Genomic DNA, 20,082 nt, shown 5'->3' with positions numbered 1-20,082 from the left:
TGGGGTGAAACGCTGTTAACGTCTTCTCTTTCGCCGTTCGTGTGGAGAGAGTTAACTTTTAGCTTCAGATGAAGGAGCCAGTCAGTGTCAGCATTTATTAGCTGTACAAAAGGCACCGCTTAGAAAATAGAATAAATGAATTAAAAAACAAACAAACAAAAAACAAACAAAAAAAAGACTAAAGGAAAAGAAAGCTGACGTTTCCCTGACGGTGTGCAGAAAAGGAAGGGGCGGAGGTGGAGGCAGCCATGAACGCCATGGGGCCAGGGGAGGCCACCTTTGTCAAGTGCGACATGTCCCAGGAGGACCAGATCAAGGTGGGTAGCCCAGGGGATGACCTGCCGGCAATTTCAGCTTCAGTTTCAGCCACAGTACTCTGGTTTCAGCTTCAGTTTCAGCTACAGTACTCTAGTTTCAGCTTCAGTTTCAGCCTCAACACTTTAGTCTCAGTTTTACTAGTTTCAGCTTCAGCCGTAGTTTTTCTTTCCTTTCCAGCTTTAGTTTCAGTTTCAGCTCCAGTGCTTTTAGTTTCAGCTTCAGTTTCAGCCTCAGTGCTTTGGTTTCAGTTTCAGCTTTAGTCTCAGCTCCAGTGTTTCAGTTTCAGTTTCAGCCTCAGTACATTAGTTTCAGCTCCAGCTTCAGCTTCAGTTTTAGTTTCAAGGAGGCTGTCAGAGTGTGTGGCATGTTGGACTGGTGGTAACACGTCCACCTCTGAGGCGAGAGAATCTGAGCACGCCAGTTTGAATCCCACAGCTGCCAATATTGTCCCCCCCTCCACTTGACCTTGAGCGGTGGTCTGGATGTTAATCATTCGGATGAGATGATAAACTGAGGTCGACGGGTGCAATAGCCGAGTGGTTAAAGCGTTGGACTTTCAATCTGAGGGTCCACGGTGACGGCGCCTGGTGGGTAAAGGGTGTAGATGTTTACGATCTCCCAGGTCAACATATGTGCAGACCTGCTAGTGCCTGAACCCCCTTCGTGTGTATATGCAAGCAGAACATCAAATAAGCACGTTAAAGATCCTGTAATCCATGTCAGCGTTCGGAAACAAGAACATACCCAGCATACACCCCCCCGAAAACGGAGTATGGCTGCCTACATGGATGGGTAAAAACAGTCATACACATAAAAGCCCACTCGTGTACATATGAGTGAACGCAGAAGAAGAAGAAGAAGATAAACTGAGGTCCCTGTGTGCAGCATGCACTTAGCTCATGTAAAAGAACCCATGGCAACAAAAGGTTGTCCCTTGGCAAAATTATGTGGAAGAACCCACTTTGATAGCAAAACAAATAGAATTAAAGGCAGGAAAAAATAGAGAAATAAGGGCAGCGCTCTCAGTGTAGCGATGTACTCTCCCTCGGGAGAGCGGCCCTGATTTCACACAGAGAAATCTGTTGTGACAAAAGACAGTACAATACAATACAATACAATACAATAAAATACAAAGTGTATAAACTGATCCATGTATGCTACACCGCATTTGCTGTCGTGAAAAAGTAAAGGTGCAAAACAGATGCCTGACGTGTTTAATCCACACACACACACACATAGGCATGCACACACGCACGCACGCACGCACGCACGCACGCACGCACACACACACATACACACACACACATGCCTACACAACCCATACACACAGATACACATATCCGTCTAAAATCACTTCAGTGAATAAACATTAGATTAATGACTAACTGGATACACTCATATGCATGAGAACCCTGCTTAATATGGATACTTATATAGCGCCTATCCTCGGTCGGAGACCAAGCTCTAAGCGCTTTACAAACACGGGGTCATTTGCACAACAGGCTGCCTACCTGGGTATAGCCGACTGACGGCTGTGATTGGGCGCTCATCATTCGTTTCCTTTGTCATTCAGTCAGATTTCAGGCAAGCACACATACACACTCAGATAGACGTGTAACATTTTACGTGTATAACCGTTTTGTTTATTTACCTCGCTATGTAGGCTGCTGTATTAACTTACGAATAAACAGAAAATACTGATACAGCCTCCTCCTCTTCCTTCATCATCATCAGTATAAACAAAACTGTCTCAAAATCTGTGACCTTTCATGCCCTGCTCTCATGGTGACCTCAGTTTCGATACCCATCCACTTCTGTGCTTGGGGTGAGTCATGTCAATGTCTTCAGTGTCTGCAGATTAGTGGGGGGTTGTTGTTTGAGGAACGTGGTGGCGGTCTCCACTCTGGGAGGGACGCTCACTCAGTCTGGCTCCGCGACTAAGCCATTATTGTCGTTAGTAGGGGGCTTAGTAGGTGGTGTCCTAAGTACATTAAATCAGAACAGGCACTACTGAACACCACCGAAGTGACTCAGCAGCAGTGCAGGGTCTCCTCTGGTGTGTGGCCTCCTGGCGACCTAACATCGATGGTTCCCCGTGGACTGCTGACGCTGGAACTGTGACGGACGAACCTGAGTGTGGCTGTGTATGGGGGGATCTAAATGAGCGGCGCTGGAGAAATGCCACTGAAATGGTGCATATGATGGGGCAGCTAAAAAAAAAAAAATTTACCCCCCCCCCCCAAAAAAAATACTGATACTTCTTCTTCTTCTTCTGCATTCACTCGTATGCACACGAGTGGGCTTTTACGTGTATGACCGTTTTTACCCTGCCATGTAGGCAGCCGTACTCCATTTTCGTGGGTGTACATGCTGGGTATGTTCTTGATTCCATAACCCACTGAACGCTGACATGGATTACAGGATCTTTAACGTGCGCATTTGATGTTCTGCTTGCATACGCACACGAAGGGGGTTCAGGCACTAGCAGGTCTGCACATATGATGACCTGGAAGATTGGAAAAATCTCCACCCTTTACCCACCAGGTGCCGTCACCGTGATTCGAACCCGGGACCCTCAGATTGACAGTCCAACGCTTTAACCACTTGGCTATTGCGCCCGTCGACTGATACAGCATTTTGCACGACTTGGACAAAAGTCATTGATATGTGAAGAGTTAAATGACAGAGAGAATAAGAAAAGCATCGAAGAGTTTGTAGGTTTCTTTGTTGTTGTTTCCCATCCCCCCAACCCCCCTCCCCCAGGTTAAGATGATTGATTGCTGAAGAAAAATAATCAAAAGGTGGATGGTTTAAGGTAATGTGTTGATTTACAGAATCTGATCGATGTGACCGTAGCCAAGTATGGACGCATTGACTGTCTGATCAACAATGCTGGCATCCGTAAGTATTGCCATTGCATGCTCATCATTCGTTTCCTTTGCCATTCAATCAGATTTCAGGCATGCACACATACACACTGAGACAAACATGCAACATTAAACATTTTACGTGTATGACCGTTTTGCTTATTTACCCCGCCATGTAGGCAGCCATACTCCGCTTTTGGGGTGTGTGCATGCTGGGTATGTTCTGGTTTCCATAACCCACCGAGCACTGATATGGATTACAGGATCTTTGATGTGCGTATTTGATCTTCTGCTTGCGTATACACATGAAGGGGGTTGAGGCACTAGCAGGTCTGCACATATGTTGACGTTGGAGATTGGAAAAATCTCCACCCTTTACCCACCAGGCGTCGTTACGGAGATTCGAACCTGGGACCCTCAGATTGAAAGTCCAGTGCTTTAACCACTCAGCTATTGCGCGTGTAGCTGTTTTATGGGTAACATGTAGCTGTTAGTGTGTGGTTTGTAGCAGTTGGTGTGTAATGTGTAGCAGTTGGTGTGTAATGTGTAGCTGTCAGTGTGTAGTGTGTAAAGTGCTACAGGTGTGTGTGTGTGTTGTGATGAATGATCTTTGTGTACTCCACAGACCCACCCCACAAGCCGATCGATGATTTCACCACAGACGATGTGCGGGAACTGATGAACATCAACTTCGTCAGTTACTTTGCTGCCAGCAAGGTGTGTGTGTGTGTGTGTGTTGTGTGTGTGTGTGTGTGTGTGTGTGTGTGTGTGTGTGTGTGAAGGGGTTGTGTTTCTTGTGTGAGGGGGTGGGGTTGTGTGTGTGAGTGTGGGGTGGGGAGGGCAGGTTGTGTTTGTGTTTGCATGGCAGTGTGTGTGTGTGTGTGTGTGTGTTGGGTGTGGTTGTGTGTGTGGGGGGAGGCAGGTTGTGTTTGCTTACATGTCAGTGTATGTGTGTGTTGGGTGTGTGTTTGTGGTTGTAAATGGGGGCAAGGGTGGTTTTGTTTGCATGTCAGTGTACATGAGGAGTGATGGCCTAGAGGTAATGCATCCGCCTAGGAAGCGAGAGAATCTGAGTGCGCTGGTTCGAATCACGGCTCAGCCGCCGATATTTTCTCCCCCTCCACTAGACCTTGAGTGGTGGTCTGGACGCTAGTCATTCGGATGAAACGATAAACCGAGGTCCCGTGTGCAACATGCACTTAGCACACGTAAAAGAAACCACGGCAACAAAAGGGCTATTCCTGGCAAAATTCTGTAGAAAAATCCACTTCAATAGGAAAAACAAACAAAACTGCATGCTGGAAAAAATACAAAAAAAATGGGTGGCGCTGTAGTGTAGCGACGCGCTCTCCCTGGGGAGAGCAGCCCGAATTTCACACAGAGAAATCTGTTGTGATAAAAAGAAATACAAATACAAATGTATGCGTGTGTTGAGTGTGTGCATGTGGGTGGTAGTGGTAGTGTTTGTGTGGCTCTGTGTGTATGTGTGATGTCAGTGTGTGTGTGTGTATAGGGCAAGGCAATTGTATTTGTATTTCTTTTTATCACAACAGATTCCTCTTGTGTGAAATTCGGGCTGCTCTCCCCTGGGGGAGCGCGTCGCTACACTACAGCGCCACCCATTTTTTTAGAATATTTTTTCCTGCGTGGAGTTTTATTTGTTGCCGTGGATTCTTTTACGTGCGCTAAGTGCATGCTGCACACGGGACCTTGGTTTATCAACCTCATCTGAATGGGTTTCCGTGAGTGTGTGTGTGTGTGTGTGTGTGTGTGCGTGTGTGAGTATCTGTGTGTGTCAGTATGTGTGTGCATGTTTGGTTGTATGTGTCAGTGTGTGTGTGAAAGAGAAACGGAGGGAGAGTTATATTGTTTCTGTTGCCCACTGCCTGTCAGTATTGCCACTCTGTACCTTTGAGTTGAGAGAGAGAGAGAGAGATGAGAAAGAGAGAGAGAGATATTGATTTACTGATTGAGAGAATGGGCGTGTAGAGAGAGGGGGAGAGAGAGAGAGAGAGAGGAAGAAAACGAGAGAGCAAAGGAGAGAGAGAGAGAGAGAGAGAGATATTGATTTACTGATTGAGAGAACAGGCGTGTAGAGAGAGGGAGAGAGAGAGGGGGAGAAAACGAGAGAGCAAAGGAGAGAGAGATTGAGAGAGAGACAGAGAGAGAGAGAGAGATATTGATTTACTGATTGAGAGAACGGGCGTGTAGAGAGAGGGAGAGAGAGGGAGAAAACGAGAGAGCAAAGGAGAGAGAGAGAGAGAGATTGATTTACTGATTGAGAGAATGGGCGTGTAGAGAGAGGGAGAGAGAGAGAGAGGGAGAAAACGAGAGAGCAAAGGGGAGAGAGAGAGAGAGAGAGACTGATTTACTGATTGAGAGAACAGGTGTGTAGAGAGAGGGAGAGAGAGAGAGGGAGAAAACGAGAGAGCAAAGGAGAGAGATTGAGAGAGAGAGAGAGAGAGAGAGATTGATTTACTGATTGAGAGAACAGCTGTGTAGAGAGAGGGAGAGAGAGAGAGGGAGAAAACGAGAGAGCAAAGGAGAGAGAGAGATTGAGAGAGAGAGAGAGAGATTGATTTACTGATTGAGAGAACAGGTGTGTAGAGAGAGGGAGAGAGGGAGAAAACGAGAGAGAGAGAGGAAGAGGGAGTGAGGGATGGGAGTGGGGGCAGGGTGGGGGAGAGACAGAGACAGAATATTGATTAATTGAGAATTTTTAATTTTCAAGGATAATAGATAAAACAGTTGTGTGCTTCTTTCATCCGTTCCCCACAGGATATAGGGTCTATACTACATGATAATACAAGGGAGAGAAGTCTGAAGTCTGAATGGTTTATTGTTTAGGCCTTTCTGCCCGTGACAACAGGGGTAAGGGGGTAGGGGGGGGGGACTTCCATGTGGAGTGATGGCCTAGAGGTAACACTTCCACCTAGGAAGCGAGAGAATCTGAGCACGCTGGTTCGAATCACGGCTCAGCCGCCGATATTTTCTCCCCCTCCACTAGACCTTGAGTGGTGGTCTGGATGCTAGTCATTCGGATGAGACGATAAACCGAGCAATCACTTAGCGCACGTAAAAGAACCCACGGCAACAAAAGGGTTGTTCCTGGCAAAATTCTGTAGAAAAATCCACGTCAATAGGAAAAACAAATAAAACTGCAAGCAGGAAAAATACAAAAAATGGGTGGCGCTGTAGTATCGCGACGCGCTCTCCCTGGGGAGAGCAGCCCGAATTTCACACAGAGAAATCTGTTGTGATAAAAAGAAATACAAAATACAAATACAAATACAACATCCATTATAAAGAACAGCGTCAATATATGAACAGCAAACAAAGGGTAGAAAAGAGAGAAAGGACAGACAGAGTGAGGCACAGAGAGAGAGAGAGAGAGAGAGATGGACAGAGAGAAGAAGAAAAAGATGATAGATGGGCAGATTGGTGTGTAATCATGCGTCATTAACTAAAGATAGACTTGTTTCTATGGGTGAAGGCTTTGGACAAGAACAGAGAGAGTGGAATGCATGTCTTCACATCTGCAAACAACAGTGACAATTTAAATGCATTGGGGCGCACATGATACTTCTTCGGTATATACTGCTCTCAGAGATTTTTGTATTCTGGGCATGTCAAAATGGAGTTCTTGTTCATCTTTACAGAATAGGCAACACATAATTTCACGCTTTTTTGAATATCTCAATCAGTGTGGTTTCAATGGGGATACACCAAGTCTGACTCTTGTGAGAACTTTTCTTAAAACAGGGTTCTTGATTATGTTTAGATATTGCGGGGCGTTGTGTAGTTGTCTGAAAATACAAGAAAGAGAGAGAGAGAGAGAGAGAAATTCTTTATTTTGAGGATAATAGATAAGCACTGGTGTGCTTTTTTACATCCAGTCCCCAACAACATATATTTTCATGCTTTTTTGAATATCTCAATCTATGCGGTTTCAGTGGGGATACACCAAGTCTGACTCTTGTGAGTACTTTTCTTAAAACAAGGTTCTTGATTATGTTTAGATATTGCGGGGCGTTGTGTAGTTGTCTGAAAATACAAGAGAGAGAGAGAGAGAGAGGACATAGGTGGGTGGACTTGGAAAAAGAAGAAAGCTAATGGTAATCTCTCTCTCTCTCTCCCTCTCCCTCCCCCATTACATTACTCCTTAGGTGATGTTCACTTTCCAGTGTGTTATTATTGTTGCTACTATGTTAGTATTAGTATTATCATTAATATTTTCATTGTTGTTGTTAGTGGTAGTTGCGGTAATAGTAGTTTGGGTTTTTTTTGTGTTTTTGTTGTTGTTGTTTTTCTTGTTTAGTTTAGTTTTGTCATGCACTTCAACCTTCTTTTCATTGTCAAATAATGTGTGTATTTTCACCATTGCGTTTGTGTATTGCTTGTTACATATGAACGAGCACGATATAAGCTCATGCTTGTTGTTGCTCAAGTCTTCTTAATTGAACGCTGTATTGCACCTTGTTTCTTGATATTAAAAATGTTTAAACCAGTGGTGGAGGGGTTGGGAGGTGTGGCTGAGGAGGCAGCTGTCATACAGCCAATACATGTTATGTAAAGTGCATGTCACGTCACTCGAGCCAATCTGACACAGGTTCATAATGTGTTGTTTTATTCGCTGTACACATTGCCACACTTTTTGTATGTTGTTTTGTACACAGTGCACATCTTTAATGTGTAGTTTTGTGCACTGTACGCATTGCAACGCCTCTGATGTGTAGTTTTGTGCGCAGTACACATTGCCACACCTGTAATATGTAGTTTTGTGCGCAGTACGCGTTGCCACACCTTTAATGTGTAGTTTTGTGCACAGTACGCATTGCCACACCTTTAATGTGTAGTTTTGTGCGCAGTATGCATTGCCACACCTTTAATGTGTAGTTTTGTGTGCAGTATGCGTTGCCACACCTTTAATGTGTAGTTTTGTACACAGTTCGCATTGCCACACCTTTAAAGTGTTGTTTTGTGTGTGCAGTACATATTACGACACCTTTAATGTGTAGTTTTGTGCTCACTACGCTTTGCCACACCTTTAATGTGTAGTTTTATGCGCAGTATGCTTTGCCACATCTGTAATGTGTAGTTTTGTGCGCAGTACACATTGCCAGGAAAAGACAGGACGTGTTAATTTCAGGAAACCCCATGTGGACACATGAAAATGCTACATATTTCATGTAACTTATGCAGATAATGTGCTGCTTTGTGTGCAGTATGTGTTGCCACACCTTTAATGTGTTGTTTTGTGTGCAGTACACATTACAGCACCTTTAATGTGTCGCTTTGTGCGTAGTACGCGTTGCCACACCTGCGGAAGACCCAGGGGAATATCATCAACGACGGCAGTCTGGTAGCTCACCTTGGTCAGATGTGGGCCGTATCCTACGTCGCCACGAAGGTCTGTGGATATGCTGCCGGCTTACCTCCCCTGTCTTATGTCATTGTCTTCTCTTGCGTGTGCACACACACACACACACAATTAAACAAAAGGCACAAAATATGCCCTACAGACACACACAACACACACACACAACACACACACAATTAAACAAAAGGCACAAAATATGCCCCCCCCCACACACACACACACACAAACACAAACACAAGCGTTTACACACACACAGTAATCACTGACCCACATATATTCCCAAAATTTCAATAGTGGAATATAATTAAAAAAACAAAAAAAATAATAAAAATAAAAAACTTGGGTGGGTAGGAGGACGCAGACAGCTATGCTTCGTCACATCCAAAGCCCAGTTTCAACATGCTGGTTTTCAACTTTGTTTTCAAAGAAGACGGTGTTGGTGAGTGACAGAGATCCAGAGGAAGAGAATTCCAGGCAGACGGTGCTTGACACTGAAAGGCCCTTTGGCCAAATGTCTTTGAAGAAGGCTTTGGGGATGAAAAAGAGCTTTTCTTCAGAAGGCCTTAGAGAATGGGAAGGGGTGTACGTAGAAAGGGAGAGACCCTTCAGAAGTGTTGATGAGCCAGTGTGCCAGTTTTGTAGTGAATTCTGAACTGGATGGGTAACCAGTGAAGTTGACATAAGAGTTAGTTGATCGATTTTTTTTTATGAAGACAGTGATAATAATGAAGAAGACATAAGAGTTTGTTGATTGATTAAAAATTTTTTTTTATGAAGATGATGATAATGATGACGATGTTCGAACAGGGAGCCATTGCATCAATGACGAGGGCACTTGCTGTTGACGAGGCCGCACACAATGTGCGAGTCAACATGTGAGTATCAGAACTGATGTTTTGTCAGTGTATGTTTATGCGAAATGTATGTTCTTGATATCTGTTTATTTTATGCCTTCTTTCCGTTGTCTTCTTTCCTGATCAGTTATCAGCATTCATTCTATGAACAGTGGAAACGACCACACTTTCTTGCAATCCCACGATTCCTCTCAAAGTGAGGGAAATCGTGGGGACGCCCCTCATGATTTCTCTCAATGTGATGGGAATTGTAGGGATGCCCCTCATGATTTCTCTCAAAGTGAGGGGAATTGTGGGGACGCCCCTCATGATTTTATCTCAGTGATGGGAATCGTGGGGACGCCCCTCATGATTTTATCTCAGTGATGGGAATCGTGAGGACGCCCCTCATGATTTTATCTCAGTGATGGGAATCGTGGGGACGCCCCTCATGATTTTATCTCAGTGATGGGAATTGTAGGGATGCCCCTCATGATTTCTCTCAAAGTGAGGGGAATTGTGGGGACGCCCCTCATGATTTCTCTCAGTGATGGGAATTGTAGGGATGCCCCTCATGATTTCTCTCAAAGTGAGGGGAATTGTGGGGACGCCCGTCATGATTTTATCTCAGTGATGGGAATCGTGGGGACGCCCCTCATGATTTCTCTCAATGTGATGGGAATTGTAGGGATGCCCCTCATGATTTCTCTCAAAGTGAGGGGAATTGTGGGGACGCCCCTCATGATTTCTCTCAATGTGATGGGAATTGTAGGGATGCCCCTCATGATTTCTCTCAAAGTGAGGGGAATCGTGAGGACGCCCCTCATGATTCCTCTCAAAGTGAGCAAAATCGTGGGATTGAGAGAAATCATGGGCTTAAAAGGAAGCTATCTATCATAATGATCTGGGAGAGGTGTTGCTAGCTTGAAGGGGATGCCCAGTCAAGGGCAGGAAGACGGTGACCGTTAAAAGAAGCGTTTTATCCTTTTCGGGTCAGAATGCCTCCGGTGGCTTTTAGTGAGGCAAGTTAGGTCTGGAACCACATAGACACATGAAAGGATTTACATTTTTACACAAGCATAATAGCTGCGTTAGTACCTTGTCATTGCGTCGATAGTTTAACGTTAGTCTTTAAGCACAGTCGGTGAAAGACAACATGTTTTGGTGCTTGGTCAGGTTTTCTCCGGGCAATGTGTGGACTCCACTGTGGGAGGATGCAGCGAAAACCACTGGTGACTTTGAAACTGCCATACAGGGTGGGAGAGATTGTCAGGTCTGTGCCCATTTTTACAAAGATGATGATGATAATGATGATGATGGTGTTGATAATAATGATAACGATAATAGTAATGATAATGATTATAATGTATATGATGATAATGATGATGATGAATGATGATGATGATGCTGATAATTATAATGATAATGATGATCATGATAATAATGATAATAATCATAATGATATTAATTATGATGATGATGGCAAGAAGCAGAAGAAGAAGGAGGAGGAGGAGGAGGAGGATGATAATACTACTACTACTGCTGCTGCTGCTGCTGCCGCTGCTAATACTTCTACTAGTTTGCAAGCTAGCTAGGCAGTGGTGGTGGTGGTAATAGGTGTAGTAGTAATAATGATAATCTTGTTCTGTATTCATGGGCTGTAACTCCCACATTCACTCATATGTACGGTGAGTTTTTTTTACATTTATGACTGTTTTTACGCCACCACGTAGGCCGCCATACTGTGTTTTGGGAGGCGTGCATGCAGGGTATGTTCTTGTTTCCATAACCCACCAAACACTGACATGGATTACAGGATCTTTAACGTGCGTATTTGATCTTCTGCTTGCCGTATACACACAGAGGGGGTTCAGGTACTAGCAGGTCTGTACATATGTTGGCCTAGAAGATTTGAAACAATCTCCACCCCTAACCCACCAGGTGCATTGAAACCAGGAATGGAATTCAGAATGATTGGGCAAGAATCTAGCACTCTAAGCATTCGGCTACCACACAGGGCATTATGAAGGTAATACTGATGCACTTCTAATAATGATGTGACTTTACGTAACGCTTAGCCTGCGGCTGTAAGTACATTTAACAAGACGTGTGTGTGTATGTTTGAGAGTGTGTATGCATTATTGTATGTATTGTTTCATGTGAGTCACTTAGTTCATTATATTGGGGGCTTATGCTGTATATGTACTATCTGTTATTATTATTATCATTTTATTATCACTATTATTATTATTAGTAGTAGTATCTTATTGTATTATTCTTTTCTGTCACAACAGAATTCTCTGTGTGAAATTCGGGCTGCTCTCCCCAGGGAGAGCGCGTCGCTACACTGCCTGCGATCTTTTATTTGTTTTTCCTACTGGAGTGCATTTTTCTACAGATTTTTTGCCAGGGACAACCCTTTTGATGCTGTGGGTTCTTTTACGTGTGGTAAGTGCATGCTGCACACGGGACCTTGGTTTATTGTCTCATCTGAATGACTAGCGTTCAGACTACCTCTTGCGGTCTTGTGGAGGGGGAGAAAATACTGGCGACTGTGCCGTGATTCGAACTAGTGTGCTCAGATTCTCTCGCTTCCTAGGCGGACGCATTACCTCTAGGCCAACACTGCATTATTATCTTTGCTGTGTTACCAGCTGCTGGGACGGTTCGGGACGATAGAGGAATGCGGTCTGGTGTGTATGTTCCTGGCTGCGGACGCCACATTCTGCACCGGCATCGATATACCCGTGTCTGGCGGAGCAGAGCTGAACTACGGCAACAAGAACATGCAAGGGAAGGAGAATCCCTTTAAGTAACCGACCGACCGACGGACGGGCGGGCAACTTGAACTCACTGGAAGGGTTCAGAACTTGGCAACTTCTCTTCAGCCTTGACCTTTTTACAGGTCGTGTCCTGTTTTAGTGACCTAGATTGTTGGACCTGTTTCAATTAAAAAAGTTTCACAAGTTTTTTGCGACGTAGTCATGTGGGAAATGACGTGCGTGATCAACGCTTCTAATCGAGGTTTAGGCATCGTGTGACAAAAAGTAACCCACGCTATAAACACGAACCAACACGTATCGTCTTTAGTCATGGTATTGTATATGTATGTGTATACACACACACACACACACACACACACACACATATATATATATATATATATATACTTTTTTTTTTTTTCCCCCTCTGCATGGTTTGCAGAGTGTAAACTGGGAGTTCAGCTCTCTGACTGGCCACACACTGAATAAACACGTCATGATTTTTCTGACCTAATAAGATGGCTGTATGTTAATGTAACGATTGAATCGGTGTCAAAATTAAGCACAGTAACCTCAAAATAGAGTTTAAAAAAAAAAAACTCTACTGAAAATGGGTTGGAACATCTACGAATGGTAATGTCATTTCATCTGTGCATGAAAATTGCTGTTGAAATAGGTCCCTAAATTTAAGATTCTAAAATAGGACTTTAGTCTTTCAACTTTTTTTTTTTTTCATGCAATTTACGCAATTTTGAAAAGTTGTTGCAGCATCTTGCCTTGCATCATGTATTACTTCCCCTTTGTTTTCATACGCAGCATCTTTGATGGCAATATACAAAGAAAAGTGCTTTCTTATTTATATGGAAGTTATTTGTTGGTTGTGTTCTTGTGATAATGGGTATTGTCGCCTTCATCTTATTATCCTGGATATTGCATAATGTAGCATTGTTGCATGTCGTTACGTTCATAGGACTCAGTTGTATTTATTGTGTCTGCTTGTTGACAGATATTGAACTGTTATTGCATATCAGTTATTGCAAAACAAGTTGATATTGTGTGCTCATACCGTTTGAAAGAGTTTTCTGTTTTGTGGATTCAGAGAGCGGGAATGTTTTAAAAACAGTCGTACATATTAGATTGAGTATCAGTAATATTAAAACATGTGATAATGTTTGTTTGTCTCGTGTGAGAAAGGTTTGTGGTCTGCTTCGAAAGCAGTCGTATCATTCGTTTTAGTTGTGAGTTTGATGACGTGGATGTATGGGAGGCCACTGCTGTAGATCTCCGCTGGTGAACGTCTGGGGCTAGCTTCCCTTTGATGCAGCCATTGTCTTTGACCTCTTTTCCCACTGTTTGTTCAGTTATCTTTCTTGCTAAAAAAACAAAAACAAAAACAAACAAAAAAAACAACCAAACTCTGTGGTCCAATTGAGAGTTGGTGAAGTGGTAATGCGTCCACCTAGAAAGAGAGAGAATCTGAACATATATAATGGAACCACACACTTGCCAGAATTTTCTCCCTCTCCACTAGACCTTGAATGGTGGTCTGGATGCCAGTCATTCGGATGAGAGGGTAAACTGAGGTCTCATGTTTAGCATGCGCCTAGCTCACATAAAAGAAACCATGGCAACAAGGGAGTTGTCCCTGGCAAAATTTTGTTGTAAAATCCACTGTGATATGAACGTTTGTGTGTGTGTGTGTGTGGAGGAGGAGGAGGAGGAATTTTGTTTTTGTTCTATTTTGAAGAAGACCTGTTTGCAAGTTGTAAGAAATTACCCATCATGGGGTTTTTGAAAAAAAAAAGAAGTTTTGTTTTTCTTTCAATGGATATACAAGATCTTTCTATTTGTGCTTCATACTGTGATCTGCAGCATATAAACTGGAGAGTGCAATACTTGTGCCTTATTGATGCTTTTGTCTTTGCATTGACAAAATTATATCCAGGAAGAAAGGTTTTTTTGTTTTTTTTTCAAGATTTATTTAACATCCTTTTACATTTGTGATATATTAGACAAAAAGAATGATTAGCCCCAGCACTCGGCTTATATCACAGATTGACATAAGTTTACATTTGGGCCAACAGCAAAGTGAGAGCTGTATTATCAATGGTTTCTCCAGTCAATGGGAAATCATTTACAGCTTAGCCTTTTGTGAAGGACTATGACTCTCAAACTAGGAGGCAAAATTGCACTGGCTCTTAGTGCTGCAGCCTTGTGGGCTAGTTGGCCTTTGGGAACCATCCCAACGCTGACTGTCCTAAAACCCTCTTGGCCGAGAGAGTGGGGATGTACTTGGGCAAGACACTCTCCACTATAAACAAATTCTAGCCCAAATAGTCGGAACAGCAGTTGCCTCCTCTGCTGTTCTGATGGTCATAGTCGGACACGACTGACTATCATATATACATACAGACAAAAAGAATGAACTCTTAGAATTGTCATGTTTTTGTGTTACCTCTCACACAACACACACACACACAGACAGACACAGGTCTGTTCCTTTTAGTTATTTTTTCCTCTAATCTATAAAGTTCAGTGGGACATAATTATGATGTACACATGATAGGCACACATGTTTTTGTTTCAATCGTTTGCCTTCTACTTACTTTTCCCTGCACTGTATTCTATTGTACTTATCTTTGATAATGATAATTGTTTATTTATCTGTTTGTTTATCATTTATCTATATTATTGTTATAGTTATTTATTTTATATTATCATTATCAGTAGTTTTTATTTAAAAAAACAAACAAACCCTTTTTCATAAAGACCAAAACACGTTGGGTTACGATGCTGGGCAGGCATCTGGTTAGAAGATGTGGTGTAACATGTATGGATTTGTCTGAATGTCTCTCCTTGAGAGACTTTACTGAGCTGCGATGAGAGTATTCCAGGCAGAAGGAAGCTGTCTATTGTGGTAGAGGTGTTGCTTGCATGACGAGAAAGCCAAGGCAGGAAGACAGTTTACACACTGTTTTATCCTTAAAGGGTCAGAATGCATCCGGTCGACTTGCCGGGCAGTTAGTTTCTGGAACTACATAGGCACATGAAAAGGTAACGTTTTTATACCAGCATAATAGCCTGTGTTAATTCCTCGTCTTTGCAAAATTCACACTTAAAGAATGAACAGTCCAAATCACATGACTGTGGTATCAGACCCCCCCATCGATCCACCAAAAAAAAACCCCAACAACCAAAAACAAAACAAAAAGTTATCAACTGGTTTCTTGTCAGTTTATCAGTGCTTGATAAATGTACATTGCATACGTGTGTGTGTGTGGAACAGTCAATAAATTGTACCTTCGATTAATATGGATCAGTTGCTTAGTGACTTGCTGAGACAAATGAGAGTGTAAGAGCGTGGCTGCATATGTGATGAGTATAGTTACATTGCAAGTTTTGGGGAGGGAGTGAAGGTATGAGATGGGAGATGTATGGTAGGGGAAAGGGAGACAGGGGAGGGGGTTGGGGGTGTGTGGGGGGTGTGTCTTTCAGTTTGTTCCCATCCACCCCCACACCCCTCCACCACCTACTTTCCTCACAGGGATCCTTAGATCTTTCAGTTGAATAGTGTCCCCAGCTTCTGGGAATTCGTGAACAATGTGATGCTTTTATGCTTGGTTTTTTTTTTTTCCCTTTATGATTTGTATGGTTGTGAATTGTATCCTTTTAGAAATTCAGTATCTGTATCACATTTATATTTTTATATATATATATATTTTTTCTAAGTATCTGTATTACTAGTTTGTGTGGTTGTGAACTGTCTTTTTGAAAATTATGTGTCTATATTACTAGTTTGTGTATACTGACATGTTTGCATATGCATTTTTCTTTCTTATCAGTATCTCTCTCTCTCTCTCTCTCTATATATATATATATAGAGAGAGAGAGAGAGAGAGAGAGAGAGATATGCTGTTTTGCAAAGGTTGTGGTTTGTTTTGTTGGTTTTGAAGTTTACTTTATAAAAGGCTTTTTTGTACATCCAGATTAGAAAGGTCTGTGCTTTGATGTTTATATATATATATATATATATATTTTTTTTTTTATTGGCTACAATTTTCACATGTTCTCAGAATAAAGTGTAAACAGACACGCCCGCTTTGTTTTTTGTTTTATTCTTTCATCGACTTGATGTTCTTTCTATTGCATTATGTGGATCATGTACTCACTGTTTATGTGAGGGTGTCGGTTGAAGGAAGTGTCAAAACATGAGGACTCATCCCATGATTAAGGTCTATGTCCTCCCTCCTCCCCTCCCCTGTGGGGATGCCAGGAGTCTTTCAGTACAAATAGCATCCCCGTCTTCTGGAAATTCTTTGCCAGAAATTTCCTCTTTTCTGTCACTCTCTTTGTTTCTGCCTTTTTTTTTTTTTCTATCTTCACTGTTGACTCCTTTTTCTGTCTTCCCAGTCCATTCCCCTTTCTTTTTTTCAAGCAAGCCTTGACACTTTTTTTTTCTCTTTCCGCAGTCTATGATTTACTATCTGTGCTGTTTTGCTCTGGCATTTTCATGTCTGCAGTTTAAAGCACAGGTGTATGTTTTGTAGAAACGCACTCAAAAGACGAGAGAAAATCACCTTGGGGAAAGTACTCTTCATGACACGAATAGAGTTGCAGTCGTTTCCCGTTGATCACTACTGACAACAGGTCTTTGAGGTAAGGGTGGTTGGGCGGGGGTGGGAGTGGGATGTGTGTGGGGAGGGGGGGGGGGGAAGGAGGGGGACAGTAAGAAGACAGATAGACTTGTAGGCCTATATGTTAAATTCCAAACCTATAACGGTGGAAAAGGAGTTAACGTCTCTGAATCTTTCAAGTGCAAAGCGCGTGTTGCGTCATTAACATACACAAGCTGCAAATGTGCGCGCATGAATGTGTGTGTGCACTGAAGCATGCACTCACTCGCGCTTGCACACACACACACACACACACACACACATTCACTGACACTCACTCACGCACACACATACTCATAACTTAACGCACACACACGAAGTCCTCTCTCTGTGATACTTTGTTCTTCAACAATTTTATTCCGCTTCACAAGAAGTACCGATTTGTGCCTGACAAATGTGTACATGTAACAGAATATAAATAACATCTTTCTAAGTCCACAGCACGCGAATCTGCGCGCATAATAATGTAACACAACGTCAGGCAGACTCTTATGTACATAACACTTTCAAAAGATGTTTGTATAAACCAACATGAATCATAGAAGTATGTATATAATATATTTATATATATATCATCAAGGCAATCAACGTCATCAACACCACAGTTAATTAAGACACCAACCTTTTCACGTTTCGTTTTGAAATACAAAAAAATAAGTATACAACACATTGTACACATTATCTGGGCATCATCACAACACAACACAAAATTGTTGATTAACTCACTCAGTACGGCCAGTCCTCTCTTCTCCTCTACACAGACCCCTCGGATGTCCAGTGGGTGTCTGAATGACCCAACCTTTAGCTTCCGTCGTCAGAATTGTGGTATTTTCTGTCAACATTCACCTCTTCAGTATAAGAGCCTTCCGCTTGCAATATTTTGATGATGGTATTTGGGGTGAAACGCTGTTAACGTCGTCCCTTTCGCCGTTCGTATGGAGAGAGTTAAATCACATCGCAGCTTGACACAGAAGCGGGCCTCGCGGGTGTACAATAATTTTTAACAGTCATGAGTTCTATCTGTTATTTCCCCGGAAACGAAAACAAATGGAGTTCAGTGTTCTTTTTCAGTGGTGCCTATGGAAACGATAGCACACAAACATACACATGAAACACTTGTGAGTAATCATTCAACACGTATGTGCCTTTTACAATGAATGTCACAGATGTCCAATGGTTTCAAATCCGCTAGCGAAGGTTATTATTATTATTATTATTTATATTTCTTTCTTTCTTTTCTTTTTGTGTGTATATATTTATTTATTTACAAAACCGTCACTGGTAAGAGATTTACAGCAGTTCTGTATTCATTCGATTGGTGCAAGCAGTTTGACTAGATATTGCTGCAAAGGAGAGACACAGAGAGAGAGAGAGAGAGAGAGAGAGAGAGAGAGAAATTCATGCGTCAAGGTTTTCCTCCTAGTGCACAAGGGGCGGTGATAAGATTTTATGTCACCAAAACTGTAACACTTAATTCCCTCAAGAATAGATAGGTACAGACAGAGAGAGGGGGAGGGAGACAAAGAGAGGGGGGAGGGAGACAGAGAGAGGGGGAGGGAGACAGGAAGGAGACAGAGAGAGAGAGAGGGGGGGGAGGGAGACAGGAAGGAGACAGAGAGAGAGAGGGGGGGGGAGGGAGACAGGAAGGAGACAGAGAGAGAGAGGGGGGAGGGAGACAGGAAGGAGACAGAGAGAGAGAGGGGGAGGGAGAGAGAGAGAGAGGGGGGGAGGGAGACAGGAAGGAGACAGAGAGAGAGAGAGAGGGGGAGGGAGACAGGAAGGAGACAGAGAGAGAGAGAGGGGGGGGGGAGGGAGACAGGAAGGAGACAGAGAGAGAGAGGGGGAGGGAGACAGAGAGAGAGAGAGAGAGAGGGGGAGGGAGACAAGAAGGAGACAGAGAGAGAGAGGGGGGGAGGGAGACAGGAAGGAGACAGAGAGAGAGGGGGGGGAGGGAGACAGGAAGGAGACAGAGAGAGAGAGAGAGGGGGAGGGAGACAGAGAGAGAGAGAGAGGGGGGAGGGAGACAGAGAGAGAGAGAGAGGGGGAGGGAGACAGAGAGAGGGGGAGGGAGACAGGAAGGAGACAGAGAGAGAGGGGGGGAGGGAGACAGGAAGGAGACAGAGAGAGAGAGAGGGGGAGGGAGACAGAGAGAGAGAGAGAGAGGGGGGAGGGAGACAGAGAGAGAGAGAGGGGGAGGGAGGGGGAAGGAGACAGAGAGAGGGGGAGGGAGACAGAGAGAGGGGGAGGGAGGGGGAGGGAGACAGAGAGAGGGGGAGGGAGACAGGAAGGAGACAGAGAGAGGGGGAGGGAGACAGAGAGAGGGGGAGGGATACAGGAAGGAGACAGAGAGAGGGGGAGGGAGACAGAGAGAGGGGGTGGGGGAGGGAGACAGAGAGAGCAGGGGAGCGGGGAGACAGGAGGGAGACAGAGAGAGCGGGGGGGGGGGGGGGGGGGGGCTGGGGCAGGGGAGACAGAAAGAGGGGGAGGGAGACAGAGAGAGCGGGAGGGAGACAGGAAGGAGACAGAGAGAGGGGAGGGAGACAGAGAGAGGGGGAAGGAGAGAGAGAGAGGGGGAAGGTGGACTGGGAGAGAGAGCGGGGCGAAACAGAGGCCGGAGGTTAGCTGGAGGAAGAACTCGAGGGAGAGAGAGAGGTGTGTGTGTGGGGGGGAGTGGGGGGGGGGAGGCGGCGTGCAGGAGATGCATGCAGACAGTACAGGGCGAGATAAATGAACGATTTTCTCCACTGACAAGAAGAAGAAAAAAGATTCGATCTTTTGAGGGAAAGTTACACGAACAAACTATAATATATACTGATTCTTGAAATGACTCATAAACACACACCTTTCCCTACTAGTATACGCATGCACATTAATACATACATGTGTGGGTGTGGGTGCGTGTGTGTGTGTGCGCGCGCGCATGCTAACTGATCAGTAGTATTTTCACTGAAATATTTCCAACCACTCCCGGATACACATCATTACTGTGTAGTGTTGTATTGTATCTTATTGTATTGCATTGCATTGTATTGGATTACTGGCAGCAACAAACGATTGAGTTATGCTACGTTCACACTTAGCCGAGCCAGCTGCTGATAGCCAGTTGCCGTCAGCCTGACACAACTCAGACACAGTCAGTTGCCGTCAGCTTCGGCGCTCTCCAGACGGAAGAAACCAATTCACGCTCACCAATATAATTATTGAAGAGTTCCGTCTCTTGGACCAGCCATTTGTGTGCTCGCGACCAAT

At 43.9% G+C, this 20,082-nt stretch overlaps 1 protein-coding gene across 1 annotated transcript in view; it reads left to right on the top strand.

The window, feature by feature from the left end:
* LOC143301184 (L-fucose dehydrogenase-like) overlaps positions 1 to 15,690 on the top strand; it is a 20,418-nt gene extending 4,728 nt beyond the window's left edge. Inside the window, exons 3-10 of the mRNA XM_076615287.1 lie at positions 220 to 317; positions 3,153 to 3,219; positions 3,811 to 3,902; positions 8,491 to 8,595; positions 9,373 to 9,440; positions 10,575 to 10,671; positions 12,053 to 12,228; positions 12,907 to 15,690. Of these exons, the coding sequence (XP_076471402.1) occupies positions 220 to 317; positions 3,153 to 3,219; positions 3,811 to 3,902; positions 8,491 to 8,595; positions 9,373 to 9,440; positions 10,575 to 10,671; positions 12,053 to 12,214 (689 nt within the window). The 3' untranslated portion in view covers positions 12,215 to 12,228; positions 12,907 to 15,690. The remainder of the gene's footprint in view (positions 1 to 219; positions 318 to 3,152; positions 3,220 to 3,810; positions 3,903 to 8,490; positions 8,596 to 9,372; positions 9,441 to 10,574; positions 10,672 to 12,052; positions 12,229 to 12,906) is intronic.
* Positions 15,691 to 20,082: the final 4,392 nt, after the last annotated feature.

Source organism: Babylonia areolata, chromosome 27, assembly GCF_041734735.1.
Source record: "Babylonia areolata isolate BAREFJ2019XMU chromosome 27, ASM4173473v1, whole genome shotgun sequence".
NCBI classification, from domain to species: Eukaryota; Metazoa; Mollusca; class Gastropoda; order Neogastropoda; family Buccinidae; genus Babylonia; species Babylonia areolata.
This window is presented reverse-complemented; position numbering and strand designations above follow the sequence as displayed.